The sequence below is a fragment of the Erpetoichthys calabaricus genome, chromosome 12 (genome assembly GCF_900747795.2).
Source record: "Erpetoichthys calabaricus chromosome 12, fErpCal1.3, whole genome shotgun sequence".
Lineage (NCBI taxonomy): Eukaryota > Metazoa > Chordata > Cladistia > Polypteriformes > Polypteridae > Erpetoichthys > Erpetoichthys calabaricus.
The window spans coordinates 89,866,435-89,889,771 of record NC_041405.2 but is presented as its reverse complement, the minus strand read 5'-3'; the positions used below and the strand labels follow the sequence as shown (position 1 = coordinate 89,889,771).

Here is a 23,337-nt window from a genome sequence, read left to right as displayed (position 1 = left end):
GGAGAGAACCCAGCCTCCTTCAAGGGGTTTGGTTCCAGAACCAAGTGAGTGAGTGGATGTTAGCCCAACTATACCTACTTGGCATCTTTCTGCATTACCTACCAAGTCTGACTGCTTTCCATGTAGAGAGGTGACATTTCATGACCCTAGAGTCACTTTATGTGTCTGGGTTTCAGTCTGCCATGGCCTCTGCCTTTAACTGCTGCCCAGGTAACATTGCACCCGGCCCCTATTCCTCCTGCAGGAGGGCATTCAACTTTGTACGGTCGGAAAATTTTAGAATTTTTTTTTTTTTAAATACAAATAGATTCTCGTTTTACTTCATTCTAAGGTGCTGCTCATGAATTTTACATACAGTAGAAATATATATTCCTTAAGCAGCACAGATTATCCTTAACATGCCAAATAAGTAAGGATTTATTTATTGATTGAATAAATTGTTCCAGTATAAGTAAATGCTTTGTTCTCCGACTCCTACTTCACAAACGCCTGTGATTTACATTAACTAGCCACTTTCTCGTTGGCTATGCTGGGAGGGAGTGAGTGTGGGTCTGTGGCTTGAATATGCCCTGAGGTGGATTAACACCACATGAAGGGTTTGTTCCTGCTTTTTATTTGATGCTTTCTTCTCTAGACTCCCCACATCTATAGGGAGTTGTGGATAACAATAAATGAAAGGGCCAATACAAATAGACAAATGGATACTTACTGTGTTGTAATATGTTCAGTATCTTTATTAAGAGCAATTTAGTAAATGGTAAGAATGCTTATGTACATTTTAGATGAAAATATTTGGAGAGGTTGAGCACGTTAGTTATGGTTATTGCTCTCGGACTGATGATGAGTGATATAATTCTATAGTGAGTTGGCGTAATGCAAATTAACACAAGAAACGCCACTGTCAATGCCCCCACCCCCTACTCATCAAGGCACCATCCTTTATGAACAGCACAAAAACTAGAATGGAATCAGTATACAATAGACACAGTAATGGTTTTATTGTGCTGTTGCTCAACACTATAATCTTCTGCCTTTCCACTTGCCTGACACCAATAAACAGGATTACCATACTGGTACCCCAACCTTTCTTCACATCTTTTCTTGACACTATTCCAATGTGAAAACATTCATGCTTTACAGTGTTCAATTATGTGCAAAATGACTGATTCACACATATGATTTCTCTATGAATTTACCCAAACTGTAGAACTGGATCTCTTGGTGTCATTTTGAACAAGCATTTTATCTTCCAACCCATTTTTTTAACATGTTTCACCTGGCACTTGAGGCATTGGGAAGTTAAACTTGCAGCATCAGGCTAACTGTGGAAGGCCAGTCATTAAATAATACATTATAAATCTACTGACCATTCATATATAGATGAACACTAAAAATGTTTTCAATGGAATAATAATAATAATAATACATTTTATTTATATAGCACCTTTCCCATGCTCGAGGCACTTAATGTAATTTAATAATGTAATTTAATTTCCTGTTCATTTTATTTTTATATAGCAGTCAATACTGAGTTCAGTCTCAGAGCATTTGTACAGCTATATTTAGTGTGGAGCAGCACCTATATGTCCAGATTTAAGGAACTGGAAAAATAAATCCTACCTTATTTCTGTTGATTTCTGGATCAAACTCTGTACTTTGAATCACTGATGTAAAACTCATATTAGCTACTGATTCCTTGCACCTGCAATGAAACAAGCAGTATTTTTACAGTATAATTAATCAAATTGCAAAAATATTAGACAGCAAAAAATGATGTGGGTAGATGACTTGCAGCTATATTTGAACATAGAGAAAAATTTAGACAACAGCAGGCCATTCAGTCCAACAAAGGTTACCAGTTCCATCCACATAATTCTTCTAAAATAACATCAGGTCTCCTGTTGAAGGTCCCTAAAGTCCCAGTGTCTATCACACTACTTAGTAATGTATTTTATGTGTCAGTGGTTCTCTGTGTGAAGTAAAACTTCCTAATGTTTGTGTGAAATTTACCCAACTGTGTCCCCGTGTTCTTGATGAACTCATTTTAAAATAACAATCTCAATCCACTGTACTAATTCTCTTCATAATTTTGAACACTTCAATCAGGTCTCCTTTTGCTTAGACTGAAAAGGCTCTGCTGTTTTAATCTTTCTTCATAACTCATTCCCTGCAGCCCCTGAATAAGCCTAGTCACTCTTCACTGGACTCTTTCTAGCGCTTCTACTGCAAGTCTTTTTTGTAGTTTGGAGACCAAAACTGTACAGACGAGACCTCAGCAGTGCCATATAAAGTTTAAGCATAACCTCATTTGACTTGTACTCCAAATAACTTAACCTTCTGTTAGCCATCTTAATGGCTTCACAATACTGTCTGCAAGTTGATAGTGACAAGTCCTCTACGACTCTTAAATCCTTCTCATAAGCAATACTTTCAAGCTAAATATTTAATGTAATTAAACTCATTCTCTTTAAGCTTGCTTCCACTTATGAGGTTAGTGTACTATTTAAAAAAGAAATGCAACATATATACTGTATTTGCTATGATTAGTTGAGATTTCAAATATTATGAACAATGTCATAACAGTGCCATCATGGTCATTTAAAGGGTACATAAACAGTAAATGTTCATTGACAAGCTCATTGCACAATCAACTTTACTTAAGCCTTCTGACTTAGGTTTAATCAGAAATGACAGAGATAAATAAACTTGGCTTAACGAGTACCACATTTAATGGTAAAGTCATTTACAAATTGTGAATGCTCATGTCAGCACTCTCTTCCTGCAGTAAAGGTGACTCGGCCAGCTTCAGGCTTCCCAGTATGACTAAATTCAGGAAAAGCAAAGTCCTGGCAGCTGATCCTTGAGAAAAACATTTTGATTGTATGCTTGACATAAATTAGCAACACAGCAGGAAGAAAATTCATTTAGTACGTCATTTCTAGCAGGAAGCTTCTTAAACCAGCCTCTGATTAGAGTAATCTCAGGTCTTGAAATCTAGAAAAGGAAGGGCTAGGATGCTGATTTATTTTACCTCTTTGTCTACAGTAAATGAAGTTAGTTAAGATTTAAAGTAGTGGGAAAAAGAAAAAAAAATGCAGTAATGTACATGTATTCAATGTTCATTATTTTAATATTTTAATGCAGGAAGGAAAGTGGTTTAAGCCAGTTTTCTTAAAATTGTTTTATATTTTGTACTTAATTTAACTGAAGAGAAACAAAACACTGAAATCCGTTACATTTAATATATACTTCTGGTTGCACTCACATACATGGGTAAATGCTGACTGTTCATCCTTCCCATGTGTGAACCGACTCTGAGAGTCAGCAGCTATCCCAGTAAGAACAGATATAAGGCAGGAGCCATCCTCGGAGGAGATATCAGTTCATTATATGAGAAACCTCCTCACACTGAGCCAGTAGGGAATCAACGATCAACTTAATTTGCATGTCTCTAGGACAGGGAGGAGACAACTGGTATGATTATGGAATGAACATTAAACTGCATATACACTGCAGTCAGACAAACTCAAATTCTTCTAGTGAATGTCTATGGTGAGCTGTCTTCCCTATCAAAAAGACATGCAAGGAAACTATTTGACTGCTTGTTCTTGATAGCATAAATGTTGTTACAGTAGACTGAATGTTAGACTGAATGTGCCCTGTGAGGGACTCGAACCCTTTGTAGGGCTAGGTCAAGATGATGGCCTTGCATTGGACTAAGCATGTATGAGAAATTAGTGCATTCATGCTATTCCTTTACAAAAGCTGACTTTTAAAAATCAAATACAAAAGATCTGGGTGGTGGCAAGAGAGTGCAAAATGAAAATGCAGATGAGAATGGAGTGCTAAGCAGAGAAGAATTACACACTATATGTTAAGAATGTGGTAATTAATTGTCTTTAAATATTCATTAATATTTTACTTCATTTTGTAAGAATACAATTGTTAGGGTATTCTACTGTACATAAACCACTGTTAAAGCAGAGTACATTTTTCACACTGCACTTGCACTTTTTATGAAGTGGTGAACCTTGCTTGGTGACATAAAGTTACTGTAACTTTTAGTTGTTTTTCATTGAAAGTTCATAGCTTTGATGCCCCTCATGTGAAACGCTCTGACTTAATCTCTGGTAGATTATTTTAATAGCTGGCAAATAACAGGATAGCTGTGCTTCCATGTTAATGGGATGTTTTAGGCCTTAAATATTGCTATTAAATTGAATTCCTGTGCTATTAATAAGGAAACAGTCAGTGATAAAATTGTGTTGACTACTCTTAATGTAAGTCCCATCAGTGCCAGTCTGCAATATTGTTCCTATTTGGAATATTTAAGAATGCCCATGAAAAGGAAGGCTGCCAGTCAGTCAAGGTCATCAGAATTTTAAACTTTGACTGTTATACCCAGCCATGGATCCCCCCATCCCAGATGTTTAGTTTCACCAGGAATGCATCTGTTGCTAGCTTGCCAAGTGGTGGCTCTGAGGCTAGGGATCTGCACTGGCAATCGTAAGGTTGCCGGTTCGAATCCCGTAAATGCCAATAGGCACTCTACTCTGTTGGGCCCTTGAGCAAGGCCCATAATTGTTGAGTGCTTTGAGTAGTGAGAAAAGCGCTATATAAATGCAAAGAATTATTATTATTACGTATAATGTCAATAGTTGTATTATTTTTGTCAATCTAAAGCATTAGAATTGATTTTGTTCAAGTATGTACTGTATTTAATGTAATTGGTGTCTTTTGGTACATAAATATTGTATGATTGGGTGGCACGGTGGCGCAGTGGTAGCGCTGCTGCCTCGCAGTTAGGAGACCCGGGTTCGCTTCTCGGGTCCTCCCTGCGTGGAGTTTGCATGTTCTCCCCGTGTCTGCACTCTGGTTTCCTCCCACAGTCCAAAGACATGCAGGTTAGGTGGATTGGCGATTCTAAATTGGCCCTAGTGTGTGCTTGGTGTTTGTGTGTGTCCTGCGGTGGGTTGACACCCTGCCCGGAATTGGTTCCTGCCCTGTGTTGGCTGGGATTGGCTCCAGCAGACCCCTGTGACCCTGTGTTCGGATTCAGCGGGTTGGAAAATGGATGAATGGATATTGTATGATTTAACAATTTACTGTTAGAACATTATAATGAGGGGCTGTTCAGGAATAAATATTGGTTTGTAAATATTTAAATTGTTTCAGATATATATATATATCATACATTGGTTTGAGCCTATGCTCATTGAATATTGCTATGCAAAACTAAACTGAACTGAATTGAATTGTAAGTAGGTGACACATCTGCTGTATGTGTGTTGTTTTGGGGAGCTGGAGGAACTAATTACACAATAACCATTTTCCTGCTTACACAATTTCTTGCTGATCATTTTAGCAACATTTTAGCACTTACCTGGTATTAAAGCATTCATTAAGGCAAGCATAAAATCTCCATTCAATTTTTGGAGTTGGGATGCCAGATGCAATGCAGGTGAGGCTCTGTTCGCTATTTAACTGATGTGTATGGCAATTTTTAAAGCCCAACTCATCTGTATGCATGTGAGGTTTCACTGTAAAAAAGTAAACACATTTAAAATTAATGTGGCTTATCTACAGAATTCTATTACATCAGTACACAGTTAACAATTCAAATAACTGGATATAAAAGCCTCAAAATTTTAAATTCCTTACTTATAGTAAAAATGCATAATAAAAAAAGTCTTCTGCTTTGGTATTTTAGTACTAGGCTGTTTTGCTTTACTCAGTTTAACAATTATTCTGACACTTTCATTCAAATAGTTTATAATAAAAAAAACTAAGTGAACCAATGGGAATAACAGGGTGCTAATTGTTAGCATTGACACACTAGGTACACATCAGAAAAAGAGTGCAAGTGCACCAAGCAAATCTCACCCTTACGCATCTGAAGCATGGGGGAATCAAAACAAGCAGACAGTTAGACTGATTAAGATTAAATGTGGAAAAGACCAAACAAGCAATCAATCCCACAAGCACTGCTGATTACTAAAGTCTGAAGCACAGTAATTAAATATTTAATAATTAAATGAACAGTTAAAATGTGGAGTTACATGTGATGCATCTTGTGAGTGGGAGAGCTGAACATTTTTTCATTTGGACTTCTGTTTTTTCCATGTCAAATGTTTGTAAGAATTTTTTTCCCATCTTTCTTGCGGTGGTTTTATCACAAATAACAAGTCACTTGGTCATGCTGGGATAAATGTGGGTCTCTAGAGGTAATCCCTAATTCACCATTCCCTTCATTTTCTTAACTTGCTTTCTCCCTGTCTAGGTAGTAAGGAAGCCAGTGCCAAAGGTGCCAGGCATCAAACACCAGGCCGGTTTACACTCATACAGCACTTCTTTGGATGGTAGAGAAATCCACACAAACAAAGGGGGAACATGCAAAACCAAAAAGGGGGGCACCCCTGCAGAAAATTAAAATGGAGTTCAAAGGTTGCAAATCAGTAAATCTACCCACTATGCCTACACCACCATACTTTAGATGTCACCCAAGCATCCAGCAAGGATTACAAAAAATCACTTTTAGGAAAAATATCCAGCATTGATTCTTCTGTTAGGCCTGTTGCAGCCTGGATAGGCACTACACCCCACAACACTTGACTAAATGAAGCAGGCCTGATAATGGATGAATGAGCTAAGATGCCAGACCCCTTAATCCATACAAGTCAGTTACATGGCACACTTGGACTGAGCATTTTCTAATGACTAGATGCTTCATTCCTGTAGTAAATTGGGCATTTAAAGATTTTCACATACAGCCATATGAATATCAAACAAAATCCAAGTAACCAAACATAAGGAAATATAGTTCCCAAATTATTTTAATTAAGTCATCCAACACTTATTGTCCCATCTGTGAAAAAATAATTGAGCCCCTTACATCTGATAAGTGGGTGCTCTTTCTTCAGCTGCTGCTGTTACTTCAACCAAAAACTTTAACATTAAGGTGTTGTACCATGTTAGCCATTATGGATGCAAGCCTGAAGAAGGGGCCTGAGTTGCCTCAAAAGCTTGCATATTGCAGTCTTTTTAGTTAGCCAATAAAAGTGTCATTTTGTTTTACTTCTTATTGGAAACATTAACCAAACTTTCATCTTACTATAAAGAAATGTAAACTTATTCTTACATATTAAAGACCTTCAACAATATAACATGAGAAGGTGTTGTCCTTCAGATCAAACAACTTTTCTATAATGAAAGTCTAGTAAGACATAATTAAGCTATCGAGATAATTAAGATGTTTTTGGTATTCTGAAGAAAAGACTCTGTATTCTTTTTAGCAACCAAGGTTGGCAACTTGCTTACTCTCACTTATATTCAATTTTTAAAGTGTTTAACCTGTAGTGGAGTCAAGAACACTCACTTCATATAAAGTTCCAAAGTCAGAGAATTATCTGGATCTCTTTCTGCTGTTTGACTTCCTCGTGAACCTTTATGTGATTTAACTTTTCCTCTTGAACGGTTTTCTAACTAAATGGACATCCCTGGGGTAGTCTTGCAGGGGCCAGATGTGTTTCTCAAACACGAATACATGTCTGGGGGCAACCCATTGAAAACTGTGTAGTGAAAAGCAGCAAAATCCTGCACTGCAAAGGCTTCACCCACAGGGCTTCTTCCTAAAGCATCCATGTGGGGGAGAGAGCAAAAGACACTGAATGAAAGACTTAATGTTGAGAGAAAATACAAATCTAAAACTGCTGTCATCCATTCAGGAGCTCAGTAGCACAAGGTAACTATCCATCCATCCATCCATTTTCCAACCCGCTGAATCCGAACACAGGGTCACGGGGACAAGGTAACTAAAGTGTAATAATTAATATGCATGTTGTGATGAGGCAGTGGAGACAGACAGACACACACACACAGACAATCGCAGCTACTGGGCTCAACACGTTTGAGAAGTGCCTCTGTCTGCAGCGATATCCTTGTGTCATTTTAACTATCGCATCACTATATGATATAACAACATCAAATTGAGTTTAGATAAGCACTGCAGTCTATGGATATGCAACGTGTTTAAAGGAAGCTACTATTTTGTCATTTCATGTTTGCATTTCCATGTAGACAGTTATGTTAAACTTTGTTATTTTGAAAACTGAATTCTACCTCCCTTTTGACTCTTTATTATCAGCTCTATTAACAGCAGTCCTTTTGACACACCAATAACTTCAATTGCATATTTTGCAGTTTCTTATTTTCATGAATAAAGCTGCCAGTTCAGTTTCAGCAGCTCTTACACTAATGTTGTAATGCTGAACAACACAGAGAAAACAAAACATTTGTGATAATGTATTGTTCACCTTTACCATTCATCCATTGGTGATGTCAAATGTAAATGTATAATCTGATGCTACAGAAAGGGTTTTCCCTCACATCAGGATATGTTAAATTTTAAACCATGCAATTTACTCTCTGCACACACGACACACAGTTTCTTTTTTAGGAAACTTTTTTTGACTATAGACAGTTCATCGTAAACATAAGTTTGCTCTCTGTTGGACCACATTAATGAGAGCAGCTCAAAATCATTACTTTTAGAAATGTGTCTTTCAGTGAGCCGTCTAATTGTTCCTACCCAGTTGTAAGCAAAATTCATTCATGGTTGTCTCCAGATGTATATATTATACGCCTGGCTTCAGCGAGACTATGCTGGGGTGACTCTCTAACTTACTTTTTACTTTGGCTGGTAGATACTTGTTGGAATTTCCATGCAGGTTAGCACTGGTAGTGTGTATGAATATCTTTTGCAATGGGCATAAAATCTGCATGGTAAGAGCTTCACCATGATGGTGAAAAGCACAGTTACAGAACTTCAGACAGGCAAAGTTCTTATCCACCTTAATAAAAAGAACAAATGTCTGTGTGTGTCTGTGTGTCAGTCTGGGGATATGCTCTGGTACTCTAATGGGTGAAGATCTGATGACATTCAATGCCAAATACAGGCATATTCAGAAAATCTAAAAGTATCAATTATTTTTTTCCCGAAATGAACTGTTGATCCTCCTTCTTTTTCTACCCTATGTCTATAGTATATCATAAAAATTAACAGATATGCAAGGATCTCAGAAATTCTGAAGCAAAACATGATGCATGACGTTTGAATCTGTTCACAAATTGCTCCCAGAACTCATTTAAATTCCTTGGCATTGTTCCTGGAATGTTTTTTTGTTGTTTCAAATAAAATTCTGCTAAATATGTTGCCAGAGAAAATTCCTCTTAAACTATAAAATGTATTTTTTTCTTTTAAATTTGTAAGTCAAAAGAATATGAGAACTTCTGGAATTAAAAAAAAAAACATCTAAAAATAAATATTTACAATGAAATGAAGTCAGAGTCTGCTAAAACAGGCATAGCTTATTTTTTTGTAGTTTCTCAGCTATGTGGAATAAGGCAGCTTTGCCCTAGGTCATGAAATAGGCTTATGGTGATGAGTAATTTTTCTTTCCTGTAAGCAGTTGTTATACTTCTCTAAATGCGATTTCAAAGACTGTGCAACTTCCAATTCTAGAAGACTCAAAAGGTTTTTTTTTATCTGAAAGTACCAAAAAATAAGGGGATCTATTTTATGTGACAATTCTTACAATTTAGTTTATTAGTTTATTAGAGTTATACTCAAAATATTGAAAATTGTCCTACAATGCAAAATAGTATATTTTTTGTCTTAGGAAAATACTTTAAAATACTCATAAAATGAAATCATTGAAACAGTCTAAAATCAGATTTATTCTGGTTCACTTGTTTCTTATTTTAATTAAGTTCAGATCATAATATACTGCATATAATTTTAGATAAATCATTAGTGAATGTTTAGCAACTGTCAGAACTATGAAACTTTTTATTTTTAACCACTTCATCCTCTAAATTCTTGCTGCATTCTCTTCTGAAGCTAGACTTCCTCTTTCAGTAATTACTTAAACGCTGATAGACTGATACCTCCATCTATTTCTTTTATAACATGCTTAAGGGTTCATGGCGGAGTGGTGGCTCTGAGGCTAGGGATCTGTGCTGGCAATCGGAAGGTTGCAGTTTTGAATCCCGTAAATGTCAAAAGTGACTCTACTCCGTTGGGCCCTTGAGCAAGGCCCTTAACCTGAAATTGCTCCGTCCTGGGTATGACATTAATCTGCATCCAGCCCTGCATGTAGGCCCTCCAACCTGCAGGCAGAAACTTGGTGGTTGGTGGCAGAATTGGCACTCTGGCCACCATAAAAAAACCTCACACTGGTTCCACTCCATCTGAACTAGTGTGGTGCTGAGGTGTCACCCATTACATGGCTGCACTCGGGTCCTAATCTGGGATCCTGAGTTGATTTGTCATGTGGGTTGTGGCAATGCGCTGTATCAGTGCATACTCCTAACCTCTCCTCTCTCTCTCTATGGAGGTTTAGGGTCATAAGGAGGCTAAACACTGCTCACAAGGTGAGAACCTGCCTTAAATGGAGCACCAGTCTATCACAAAGCACACCATTATACACACCTTCATACCTAAGCCAGTTAACCTAAACTGTATGTTTCTGACGTGGTTATCCAAGGAAATACAAATACAAATTCCACAAAGATAGTGTCCAGAACTCTGCACCTTTTGGGCAGAAATGTCACCCTGAAACGTGCATGTAAAAAACGAAGTAGCCAGACTGATGCACAAATATAGCCAGGGCTTCGCTTTTCAAATCATGAGTCCTACTGTGAACAGTTAAGAATAATATAACATCAACAAAACAGCACCTTGGAAATGAAGGAGAGTGATTCTAATGGCGATCATACTTTATGTAACAAATGCAAATAAAGGGCTAAATTGATCGTGCAAAGCTGAATATAATCAAATTGCACTCATGTTCAACATGTATTATTCTACTAGAGTATTAGCTGACAATTAATTAACACAGTCAGAATAAAAGACTCAAAATAAATGATGGGTTGGACTCTTTTCATATGAAATTACAGAGCAGAAGCAAATTGTTCACTCAATAGGCAAAAAGGATTGCCTGATTAACCACAATAATGCTGGCAGTGTTAATATATTTCTTGATTCCATTTTGGGAGGATATTTTGCAAGTAGAGATGCTGAACAAAGGTGTGAATGTGAGAATTTTAATGAAATAAAAGTGTTGAAAAAAATTAATGTTTAAGAACTGAAAACCTCAACATATAAACTTTACTGCTTGGAAAATAGCAACAGTTGCAGTTCTAATCTAGCACTGCTCCACTGTGTCATATCTTATAGAGCCTTATTTCAGTCTGAGGTCTTTTAATGCATTGTAACTGGGTCACTCATAAAGTAAATCAAAGTCCTTTAACTGGGTTGGCTGTTGCTCCTGCAAGATACTCTGTGCCTTTTAAAATAGTTCTTTAGTGTGTATAAAAGTGGTCGATGGTATGTCAGAGTATAGAAAGCAGACTCCAAGTCTGCCGTGACAATTTCTATTTGGAATTTTTACATTGTTCGTAAATCTTAAACATGTTTTCAGTTTCAGTAAATATGATGATCATCCTATTGATTGCTGATATGGAAAATTACAAATACATTTTATTGCATTTTATTATACAAACAGAAGTTCCCTTGCATATATACTGTATATATACTTAAATACACTATGCATCATATATAATCAATTCTTACTTTTTGAAATGCTTTTTACAGACTTGAAAAATAATTTCATAAGTAATACATAATAACCTAACAAATACTGTATACTGTATATGCAGTGATTTGACAAAACATTCTCAAACCTCCTTATTCCAATTTGGGGCTACAAGGAACCAGTGCCTATCCTGGCATCACTGAGTGCAAAAACCAACTGTACATGTAGGGTCAGTTCAAAACCACCAATTAACTGAACACCCACGGCTTTGGGATGTTATCATGTAAACTCCATGCAGACGGTGAGTGGGTGCAGGATGATACCTCAGAAGTATGGGTCCTTGAGGAAGCAGAACTAACCACTGCACCACTATACTCTTCATATTCAGAAAAATATACAATATACCTTATTATGTATAACCCAAACTGGGCGAGAAGCAGGTTACTGAGGATTTCTGCATTGAACAATAAGTGTTAAATATTTAACAATTGCTGATATACAATACAGTACATACCTTTGACAACTAACTTCAAGGTGACATTCTGGAATAATCCGTGATTGGCAGTACTCAATAATACGCTATAGTCACCAGCATCCTTTTCCTGAACATGATTAATAACCAGGGCATGTTTGTCTGAAGTGTAGCAGCTGTCATTTTTTGTTATTTGTTTACCATTTCTAAACCTGAGTAAGAAATGTACAATTAGGTTAGGGAATAACAAACAATCAGTTTATATCAACGGCAGTGAAGGCTCACCATCAGTTTCCAGGCACTTTTCTGTTCATTTACATCTCCATTGAACCCACTTATGGAGTCTAAACTAAATATTCCTGAGCTACTGCTTCTTTGTGGCTCCCTGTCACGTATGAACAAATTTTCCTGTCATTAAAGGTGATTTTACTTGCCCTTTGTCTCATCCTTAAGTTTTTGATTGCTTTTCTTTTGTGCCACACTTACCAGGCAACATCCGGCTCTGGGAAAGCAGAAAATTTCACAGAAAGACGTACATTCTTCTGATCTTCCTTGGCATAAACAACTGAAGCATTTTTATGTGTGATGTTCAAATAGGCATGATCTGCAATTAGAGTCAAAATAGTGAGTAAGGCAAAGTTATTGAAGATAAATAAATATCTGACATTTTGTGTACTAAAAAGAAAAACATCAAGGCAAGGTTTAAAGAGAAAACCTTCTCAAAAGTGCAGCACATGTAAAGCACAATATTCATTCACTCACTGTAACGCCTGATTGCTCTAAGATAGAGTTTGGGGGTTGAGGCTGGGAGAGTGAGGGGCAGCGCCTTGGCATACTGGAGACTAACTGGTATTTTACAGGAAGAATTTCTGAAGATAATTATGGACTCTGGCAGAAAAATGTAAAGCTCACTGCTAAAACTGGAAAAGTATAAAATGTTTGTTTTTCATTATTTGCATTAACTGAAACTTTAAAAGAAATACATCCCCGCCAACCAAAAGGCTTAGCAAGGAAAACAGTAAACAGACAGCATGGCCCTGCATTTGATTTTGTTAAAGAATGTTTTGTGACGTTTTCAGTACTGTCAGAGAACGTTCAAAATCTGTTGAGATATCCTACATTGTTGACCTCTTGCTCATACATCACCTGATGATCTCTCAGTATGCTTAACTTGTTAGATAAGAAAACAAATAATTCCACATCCACTTGTAGCAATAACTCCAAAAAATAGATGGAAAAAAATTACCAAAAACAATGACTTTCACATTGGCAGATGAGCTGTGATTGGTCATCGCCGTGCATTTGTAGTTTCCTTTGTTTGCTTTAGTCACATTAAACAAAGTAAGTGTGTTGGAAAAAACGTGGGCTGCATGTTTTCTGTCACTTTTATGAGACTGAGTTACCTGTGGAAAGAAAGAAAAAATAACTGTTTGACGATGCAGTAATTTCTCATTATGGCTGCAGTCATGATTAGTGTTTGAGGACATTTGGTTTATTTATGTGTTAACTTATTGGTGTACTCCTTTTTTTAATGCATATAAGCTCTGCCCCCAGGCAATCTTAAATTACATTAAGCAGGTTTGAGACTATGTTTATGTTATGTATATATCTAGTTACTAACCTACAGTATTTATTCATTTTTTGGTTTATTTAGCTGAAATTATGTTTACATCCTGTTTAGAACTCTGGAGGTTTAATTGCAGCACGTACATAGAATAGGGTTGTCTGATGTTCTGTTTAAGTATATATTTGTGATAAAAGGATAACGTTTACATTTATTCCTATTGCAATGTTTTTACCAAGGTGCCTACAGACTAAAGTGTAATTTCAGAACACATATGAACCCTCTGGGCAGTACAAATTGGAGATTTAACTACCCTGATACAGAGGTACAAAGCAGAAAATCATATACAGTATGTACTGGTGTTTAACTAGAAATATTAAAATATTTACATCTTTGAGCATCAGGTAAAAGCTTGCAAAGACTGCAACCACATTTGCCATCTTGGCATTGATTTTCAAATCCTCAGTTGTCATTTTGCAAACATGACATTAAAATCAGCTACCAGACTCCAGACAAACTGCTCCCAGTCACTGTGCCCAAGTTCTTACAAATATTCACTGAATCACATTGATCCATACTGTATGTGCTTTGCTCCAACTTCCTACTATGATTTGATGGGTGGTTCCATGTTTTTAATAATCATTTCTTATTAAGCATCATTTTGTCCTTCACTGACTGTGTATCTGCTGTACAAACCTTCAGAAAAATACATGTGGAAAAAAAAAACGAACAATCAACCAATTAAACAATTAAACTATTTCACTTGCTTCATTTCAAAAGCCATTTTAAAAATTATTCCACTACATGGAAATGTGTAATTGGTAACATTGTTGTTGGTTTTGCTGCTTTTCAGATCAAAGAGGCCTGGTTCCATTCGGGGCCTATTCCTAATCTGTGGGGTGTTTTCATGTTCTCCTCCTATTGGCATGATGTTTTTCTCAGGGTACTTTGGTTTTCACATTACACCTCCTAAAAATCATGAAAGGTTCTTTATGATTCTCGATTGCCCTACAATGGTCTATGAGGTGTATGTCTAACTCTGCTCTCCTGTACCCTGAAAAGACTCTGGCCCCTTAGGGGCTTTTTTAAAAAATGTTATCCAAACGGTAACAAGTGATAGCCTGAAATAAACCCCGGAAGGAAAAACACATTTCAGAAATCAAGAGAGAAGCAATAACTAGAAAATTTATTTACAGCAAGAAAGTTTTAGAAATTAATGAGTGAAAATAATTGGTACTCTCCAGGGAATTCTCACAATTAAAATGAGTATTTGAATGAGCTAAGCTATCAGTTAGTGCTGGCATGAACCTCAAAAAAAATGTAAACTGGCCATCAACAATAAGTTTGTCTTAAGTTTAAAAAAGCATTGCAATAATCAGATGATCTTTTCGAATGAATGAGTAACCTTCATTTGCAACAAAGATGTGGCATCAACCCTTGAAAGTTTAAAAAAAACAACACCGTATAAAAATTAGGAGAATATGCAAAAAACAGGCTTGGGGTCAAATTGACAGCATTAACAGCATTATCAAAATTTACATCTAAATGTCCATGTAAATTAAAATACTTCTAAAATCTAATGGAAACATAGGCGATTTTATGCTTGTATTAAGTGGTTGTTGGAGACTCATAGAAAATATTCCTCCTTACATATTTTCCTGGGTAGTCCCATTCAAATGATATTCTCCCATTGTATGATGTTTGCGCTGAACATGTAAGTGACAATTTGTCACCTGCAATCAGTTTCACACGATCTTCACCTTTTATATGGACATTTTTCAGGAGAATTTCTATGAGAAAACAATAATAAATTAAGGTTAATTGTTATGACTGAGACATTTCTTCTGTCATAGCATCCCACGTACATTATATGCTGTATGTGGACAATTGCCTGCCTTATGCAGTTCTTACTGTCCCTAATTAGCAAAAAGCAGATATAAAAAATATACGTACAGCTTGGTGTTTACCACATGATGAAAAATAATTGTTTTTTTTTTTGTTTTGTTTTTTAAGTTTGATTATTAAAATAATTACCTGTTATAGAATTTTCTGAGGAAGCAGTGACTGGAAACAATGAGTTACTTTCATTCCTTTCTGTCACTTGCCTAGAAATCTACTGTGAGAGCAAATGTAAGTTTTCGTAGCTGACATGAAGAAATGAATATGTAATTAAGATATAAAACCATGTTCTCTTTACTTTTCAATTTAAACTTTTATTTTCTTACTTAGTGATTCGGTTATTTGCCTGTTCACTCATTCACCTTGAGCTCCCCAAGAATTTACAGTCTTTTTCTCATGCCAGAAGAAAACTAATGTGTTTCTGTCATGTCCTGGGTCTTCGTCTGTGTCTCCCCCAAGTGACCACTGCCTGGCACACCTTTTTTTGCTTAAGAGCTACTTAGCGGCCATTCTTATGTGATGTCCAAGCTACCTGAACTTGCTCCTCTCAATCAGAATCAGCAGCTGCTTCACTGTGAGGTTCTTTTGAATTGTAAAGCTACACATCTTAAAGTGTGAGAAATCCCCATATTAAAACCTAGTTCTGGTTGTTTCTACAAATAATCTAATTTTGTCAATCCCTACCTAGAGCTCATGACTAAATCTGAGAAAAGGAACAAAGACCATAATTAAAAAAAAGTATAAAGTGCCATAGCTTAAAATATTTTTATTTCAATATAGTAATCAATGACCAATTTGAAGGAAAAAAAAACAAAGCTCATAAGCCCCTGGTTTGTACAGACATGTGTACTCTGTAGGACTTACCCAATCTTTGCTCCACATAATATACAGATGTTTTCTTCCCATTCATATTGACTTTACATATGTAATATGCCACCTGAAGTCTTTTGACAGTAAATCCAACTTTAGGGTCCCATGTACTGTTTAGGCTTTCCGTATAGATACTTGGAAACTGAAAATACAAAGCAATCATTTTATTTTTTAACTACTTACCTCAGTCAGACAGTTAAGCCAGTGACAAAACTAAGAAGGTATATGGTAGAATTTACTGAAAAAAATGGTTTCTCGGATGTGTATATGCATTATATAGCCATCTGATTAAGGACACCTGACTATTACTCCTAAATGATCTTGCTGGACATCCCATTCCAAAACCATGAGCATTAATGTGGAAGTAAATGTGGCTTTAACATCCTCCACTCTTCTGGGATAGCTTTCCACAATATTTTACATTGTGGCTGTAGGAATTTGTGCCCTTTAAGCCAAAGCATTTGTGAGATCAGGTACAGATATTGGATAAGGAGACTTGGCACACAATCCAGTTCATCCCAAAAGTGTTCAGTAGGGTACAAGTAAAAGCTCTGTGCAGGCCACTCATGTTCCTCTACATCTTTAAGGACGTGGCTTTGTGCAAAGGACTACAGTCATGCCAGAACAGAAAAGGGCCTTCCCCAGACTTTTGCCGCAAAGTTGGAAGTGAACAATTGTCTAAAATGTCCTTCTTTGCTGTAGAATTAACAGCTCCCTTCACTGAAGCTAAAGGTCATAGCCCAAACTCTGAAAAACAGCTCCAGACCTTTATCCCTTCTCCACCAAACTTTACAGCAGGTGATATGCAGTCCAGAAGGTAGTGCTCCCCTGGCAAAACCCAGATTTGTCTATCTTATTGACCGATAATGAAGTGTGATTCATCACCCCAGAGAACACACTTCCACTGCTCCAATGACAGTGAGCGTTACACCACTGAGGCCGATGCTTGGTATTTCACATAGTGATCTTTGGCTTGTGTGCAGCTGCTTGGCCAAAGAAGCCCATTTTATGAAGCTCCCAAAGCCATTTTGGCCATATTGTATATTTTGTCACCAATGAGTAGTAGGGTGTTGTACCGTGTTAGCCATTATGGGTGAAATGTCAAGAAAAATGACATTTTGTATTGGCTAACTAAAAAGATTACAATATGCAAGCTTTCTTGGCAACTCAGGCCCCTTCTTCATATATTGAAAATGCACCTACATTATTTGTATCTCTAGGTACAAAAAACGGTTTGATTTTATGTTTATGTTCCATGCACACTGTTGTAGTGAGAAAGGATGCTGACCTATCTTTGTTCTGGTCATAAAGCATTTTCTAACAAGCTGTTTATGACCTCTCCAGTTTGTTTTTCCTGTTGCTTTTCTGACAGCAACATGAAAAAAGCATTTAGCATCAAATGTCAATTGGTCTTTCCTTTGTTTGAGGAACATAATTCTTTAAAACAAAGGCTCTGAATTGGGAATACATTCTATTTTAAGACAGCCCTATCTCCTCCCAATTTCCTCTCCATGCAGGAAGCAGACTAACTGTCTCTTTTCGTAAGGGAATAGTAATCCAGTCTGCGTATTTGTGTTAATTTAGAGTATTTCTGTGGCAAACTATTGAGTTAAGAGTTGTAACCCATTTTAAAATTTGACTGTCCTGGAAAACACACCCAATTGTGCTAGTCAGTCTAGTAAACAACAGGCTTGTATATATGACACCATTCAAGGAATCACGGTACTGAGACAATCATGTTGTGTCAAATGTACACCTTGAGTATCTCACTAGACACATAGAGAGATGTGAAGAAAAAAATACCATCCCAACTCTACCACCTCAGTATCTAATTTTAAGGTGAGGAAGATGAAATTGCATAAGGTATAAAACCAAGAGCCATCACAACTCAGGGGGTAATCCCAGAGTTGAACCATGGGACTCTAGGAAAGGAGAAATATAAAAAGTAAAGCATGGTTACAGGGAAGTAGGGTAAAGTTACAGTGACTGGAGCAGTAAGGAAATTGTTTTTGGTGAAAACTGTTGAAAATAGGACTAATTTGTGTGTTTAACTGACCAAACTCCACCAATATAATGTTGCCTTTTTCTGTAGTTAAAAGATTTTGAGTCTTTAATATTCAATTTTGTCTTTTCTATCCCTTCTACTATATTATTGTGTTTCCATTAATGAGAAAATACAACACATAAATAAATTGATATTCTTTGCCTAGTTCACTTGTCGGGGAAGAAAATGTGATACAGGTCAAGGACAGAGCCCAGTAAAACATGAAGAGAAATAAAGTGAGAGAAATATACAGGAGAACCCACACAGTGCAGATGGAAGCCAAAATACCAGTGTGAGAAGAACAGCAGAACCGGGAGGTAATAAGTCCTGTAAATCTACTGGGTGTCCTAGAAGGGCAACGGGCAGATACACCAGTGCTGAAGAACAGAAAGCTGTAACCTAGAAGGAGATATATTACAATCCCAATGGCAGGCCGTCCGGCAGATGCCAGGGATTCAGACCCATCCAGTCATTGAAAGAGAGCCTTCAAGGATTCACAAGAGGTTACAATAACTCCAGGTCAAAAGGGGAGAAGTAGAGACAATGTTGCTTTTTTGAGTGTGATGTCTGGTAGGAGTGACAGCAGGTCAGTCATTACTCTCCAGTTTATTATGCAACAGCATGTGGTTTCTAAATGGGAAGAGTGGGATTTTATTACCTCTGTAAGATAGGCCAGAGGCACACAAAGAAACAAGACCCTTTAAGGATACTGAAGGTCAGGGTGGAAGGACATCAGGATATAAATCCAGCTTGTGGCTTCTGGTGTCAGTTTGCCCTTTAGCAGATCTTTGGTGTTGTAATTCTGCAGTCCTAAACACTACACCAAAGTGCCACCCACAGATAGATAGATAGATAGATAGATAGATAGATAGATAGATAGATAGATAGATAGATAGATAGATAGATAGATAGATAGATAGATAGATAGATAGATAGATAGATAGATAGATAGATTGTTAATATTTTAAAATGGTATATTTTATTAAAATGCACTAACTAAAATATGACTAGATTGACGGATTAAGTGATTAACAATAATTACGTACTACTTCTAAATTGACATTGAAATCTGGTGAAGTGACTCGGCATGGAATGACTATGTTTTCTTCAGGCGAATATGTTTCCACTATTCTAGGTATCTCTGTAGGAGGATCCACAAAAGGATTCTGATCATCTGAAATGAAAAAAAGAGACAATATATGTAAATTAGTAGTGCAAGTAAAAGTCATAACCAGATTGACTTTTTAAAGAGACAATTTTGAACTAGTCACTATAGAAAATACATCACCAAATATTCTGAATAGTAAAATAAGAGTAAAAAAACACTTTCTTTCTTTCTTTCTTTCTTTCTTTCTTTCTTTCTTTCTTTCTTTCTTTCTTTCTTTCTTTCTTTCTTTCTTTCTTTCTTTCTTTCTTTCTTTCTTTCTTTCTTTCTTTCTTTCTTTCTGAGTCAACACAAATACATTAATGCACTGCTCACACAGAAATACTTGTCAACTAATACTTTTCCAGAACTAACAATGGATGCCATTCCAATCAAGTAGAGAAGCTTCTTTGTTTCACGTCTGTCTGTTCTTCTTTGATGTCAATGAGTCCCAGTTCTCCTCCTCCCAAATATAAGCTTCAATGCTTCTGGAAGTGCAAGGCTATTCTGAGCCATTAACAGGTTATTTCTGGACATATAGGTCATCTTAAGTCCATTGAGAAAAAAACTTCTTTTAGATACCATTGTATTTTATGTATTTTTGTATGATAGAGTACGTTACACAAACATTGTGTTTATTTTTAATGTTATAGACATTCATTTATTTTTAATTTTCCTTTTGAACTTATGTGTAGATTTGCACGTGATGCTGACGCTGTTGAGATTCTAGCACCTTTGACCCTGAGTTGTATTAAATGGATTCAGTAACACATGAATTTATAGCTTATTGGCAGACCAGTGAACCAGAAGAGAGCATTACTGTCTCACAGTGCTTGAACCTCACAATCATTGCTGACAGAAACTGCCTTTTGATGGGCACTAGAGCTTAGACATATTCTATTAGGATTAATACAATAACAGTGGGAGGTCAAGCTTTTAGCCACAAGGCACCAAAGCAAAGGAATGGTCTCCCTGCTACTACTTCTCAGCTTTTAAATCCCGACTGAAGACTCACTACTTCAGTTTACCATACCCTGAGTAAAGCTGCTTATTAGCTGTGCATACTGCATCTCTGTGGTTAGTCACTAGTACTAAAATATAAGTAATACTTATAAACTGTTACTAAATCTCCCCTGTTCTGTTTCTCTTCTCTGTATCTTCATGTGCCACTTGGTGCCACTGTTCTACTGCCAAGTTATTTGCCTGCCTGTGGAAAAGTCATCTCAGATAAAGGAGCACTAGAATCATTGGGTAGATGGGTCCTTTCATCAGATTGGCTGGCCCAACACTGACTTGCTGTAAAATGACCAATAGGAAGGAGGCAGCTATTTGGCCAAGGTCTCCAGGACTTTGGCTATGTCTGGCTTGTCTCACTCCTTTTCTATAACCTGGCAGTGGTTGTGCAATTACCTTATGGACAGATATTGTTGTTTTTCATTTATGTTAATTAGTTTTCACTTTGTTTTTAATGTATTTTAACAACTCTGTATCCTTATATGTGATAGTTCTGTATTAAGTGAGTGGTATAATCTATTCGTGCATTTTGCCAGGCACTTGTGTATTATTGTATTGCATTTCGGAGCTGGCAATGGTAGAATGGCTATTTAGCTCTGCGCAAGGTATTACTTGTGTGTCTGTTTTGTGTGTTGCATTTATTTCCATTTTTTGACATCCATTTCACACCCAGCTTAGCTGGAAGGAAGTCTCTCTCTCTCGATTGCCTTTCCCAAGATTTCTTCCATTTTTTTTATCTTAGAAGGGTTATTTGGGGGGAGTTTTTCCTTGACCTCTTGGGGAATTAAGGCTGGGGGGCTGTAAAAAACGGACCTTGTGTTATTTTGGGTTATATAAGAAATAAATTATTTTTGTTAGGGTGACTGTCCAAGATAAATTCAATAAGTGAATGAATCTGGGTGGGTGCAAGAGGATGTTGGATGATGAACTGAGTTTCTGTCTAGGAGTGGTATATATCATGCATTTAATGGAGAAGTCTGCATCTTCTGGTGAGCCATATAAATTTACGGTATGCATGCTTACAGTCATTACAACATATCCAAGTAATTATGAGCACTAACATGTGATACTATTTATTTAAATGTGTTATATAAAAGCACAGGAAAAAGGAAATATAGAGTTTCTACACTCAAACTGTTTTATCGATGCTAAAATTTTCATTAGATTAATTAAATTATTTATTTTTCCAATTTTGTCCATGCTATCCGAACACTTTCACAGATTGCTACACTAAAAACATCTCATTTACTATACACTTTTTTTTCATATTGTACTGCACAGTATTGTATGCCCAGTTTTGACAACCCGCTTTCACTCCACCAGTCTATTCATGTGTCCTAATTACACAGTTTAAAAAAGCAATTTATATTGAGATCAATCTACATGTCATCATCACAGAATTTAGAAACATTTTTTGTGTTAACTTTATAGATTTTTAAGTGGTCACTGCATGCAGATCAATTGCCAATACATTCTCATAAATATAGATGTAACAGGACTCGTGTGAAGTAAACCTGTATTCAAAGCACACACTGTCAGCTAAAAACCCACGTAGCATATGTGGATGAGATTTTGCATTTCATGCTGTGTGCTGAGTTCAATTCCTGGGCAAGGTCTAGCTCCGGGTGAGGGTGGTGTCTGTGTTGCACTAGTGCTGAAATCTGAGATGTGTCAAATTGTCAGCTGGGGGCAAAGTTCAGTAAGAAAAGTGAAACGAGGCTAAAGTGAGGTGGGCCTGTTACAAAAGGGAGCACTGTGTTCTGAAGTATGAGAGGTGCTGTCCTCCGCATCTAGTAACTATGGCCCATTTGAGCCTTGACCTCAGATGTACTTCTGCAAATCTTTGTTCTCATTTACTGAATTCTTCATTCTGTTTTTTTTTTTTTTGTGCATTTAGTTTTGAAAGTTTTTTTCTTATTATGTGAACAAGTTTCTTAAGTGATTTTTCATGAACGTGTATTTTGCATGTCTCTTTTTTCTTTCTCTGTTTTAGTTACTTTTCCTGAGGTACCATTGTAGAATTATCATAATGATAATGATGATTATTTTTTTACAGAAATTTATATTAGCAATTTTTGAATGCATTTATTTTGCTACCACTGATAGTCCTGTCTGCAAAAGCATTTACTTTTTCCTCTTTAAGAAGAACACTTCACTGGAAAGCTTCCAGAACGAGTGTTGTGTTTTAAATGTGAGAAGTGCACATATGACATACGGCTTCCCTCAGGTCACAACACACTCGTGTGTTAGTGATTTGTGCCAATATATCGAGCAGCAAGTCAGGCCTCAAGGGAAACTGCACAAACAGAAGCAGTTACAGGAAATAATAGCCAATGACCAGTACTTCCGATATAATCGTACTTGCTAGCAATTCAAGAAGAAGCCCAGCAAAAATTAATCTCTTCCTTTTTGTGAAGGACATATGTGTCAGACGTATGAAAAATATTTATTATGGAACATATATCAGTACTTGCAGTAAGATCAGATTATCTTATTCTGCAACTTTAAAAATAGAAACTACTGTTACAATGAAGTTTAATTTGCAAAACAATATAACATATATTTTGCAGATTGTAAATATGGGTTGACAAGTTGTTGTAATGTTTCTATAGATTATTGTTTTCCTATGCATCCTTATTTATTCATAAGCCAAAGAAACTCCCCATCACACAGGAAGGAAACTTATGTCTTAAATGTCTTGCAGCCGAAGTGCACAAATTGGATGCAATCGTCTGC

General features: G+C 36.6%; 1 protein-coding gene across 1 annotated transcript in view; it reads right to left on the bottom strand.

Moving 5' to 3' along the window:
• The window catches only part of kdrl (kinase insert domain receptor like), a 159,289-nt gene that overhangs the window by 101,180 nt on the left and 34,772 nt on the right, over nucleotides 1–23,337 (bottom strand). Inside the window, exons 4-11 of the mRNA XM_028815839.2 lie at nucleotides 19,490–19,617; nucleotides 16,394–16,541; nucleotides 15,281–15,420; nucleotides 13,313–13,469; nucleotides 12,553–12,670; nucleotides 12,109–12,278; nucleotides 5,384–5,540; nucleotides 1,621–1,702 (exon numbers count right to left, since the gene is read on the bottom strand). Coding sequence (XP_028671672.1) covers nucleotides 1,621–1,702; nucleotides 5,384–5,540; nucleotides 12,109–12,278; nucleotides 12,553–12,670; nucleotides 13,313–13,469; nucleotides 15,281–15,420; nucleotides 16,394–16,541; nucleotides 19,490–19,617 — 1,100 coding nt within the window. The remainder of the gene's footprint in view (nucleotides 1–1,620; nucleotides 1,703–5,383; nucleotides 5,541–12,108; nucleotides 12,279–12,552; nucleotides 12,671–13,312; nucleotides 13,470–15,280; nucleotides 15,421–16,393; nucleotides 16,542–19,489; nucleotides 19,618–23,337) is intronic.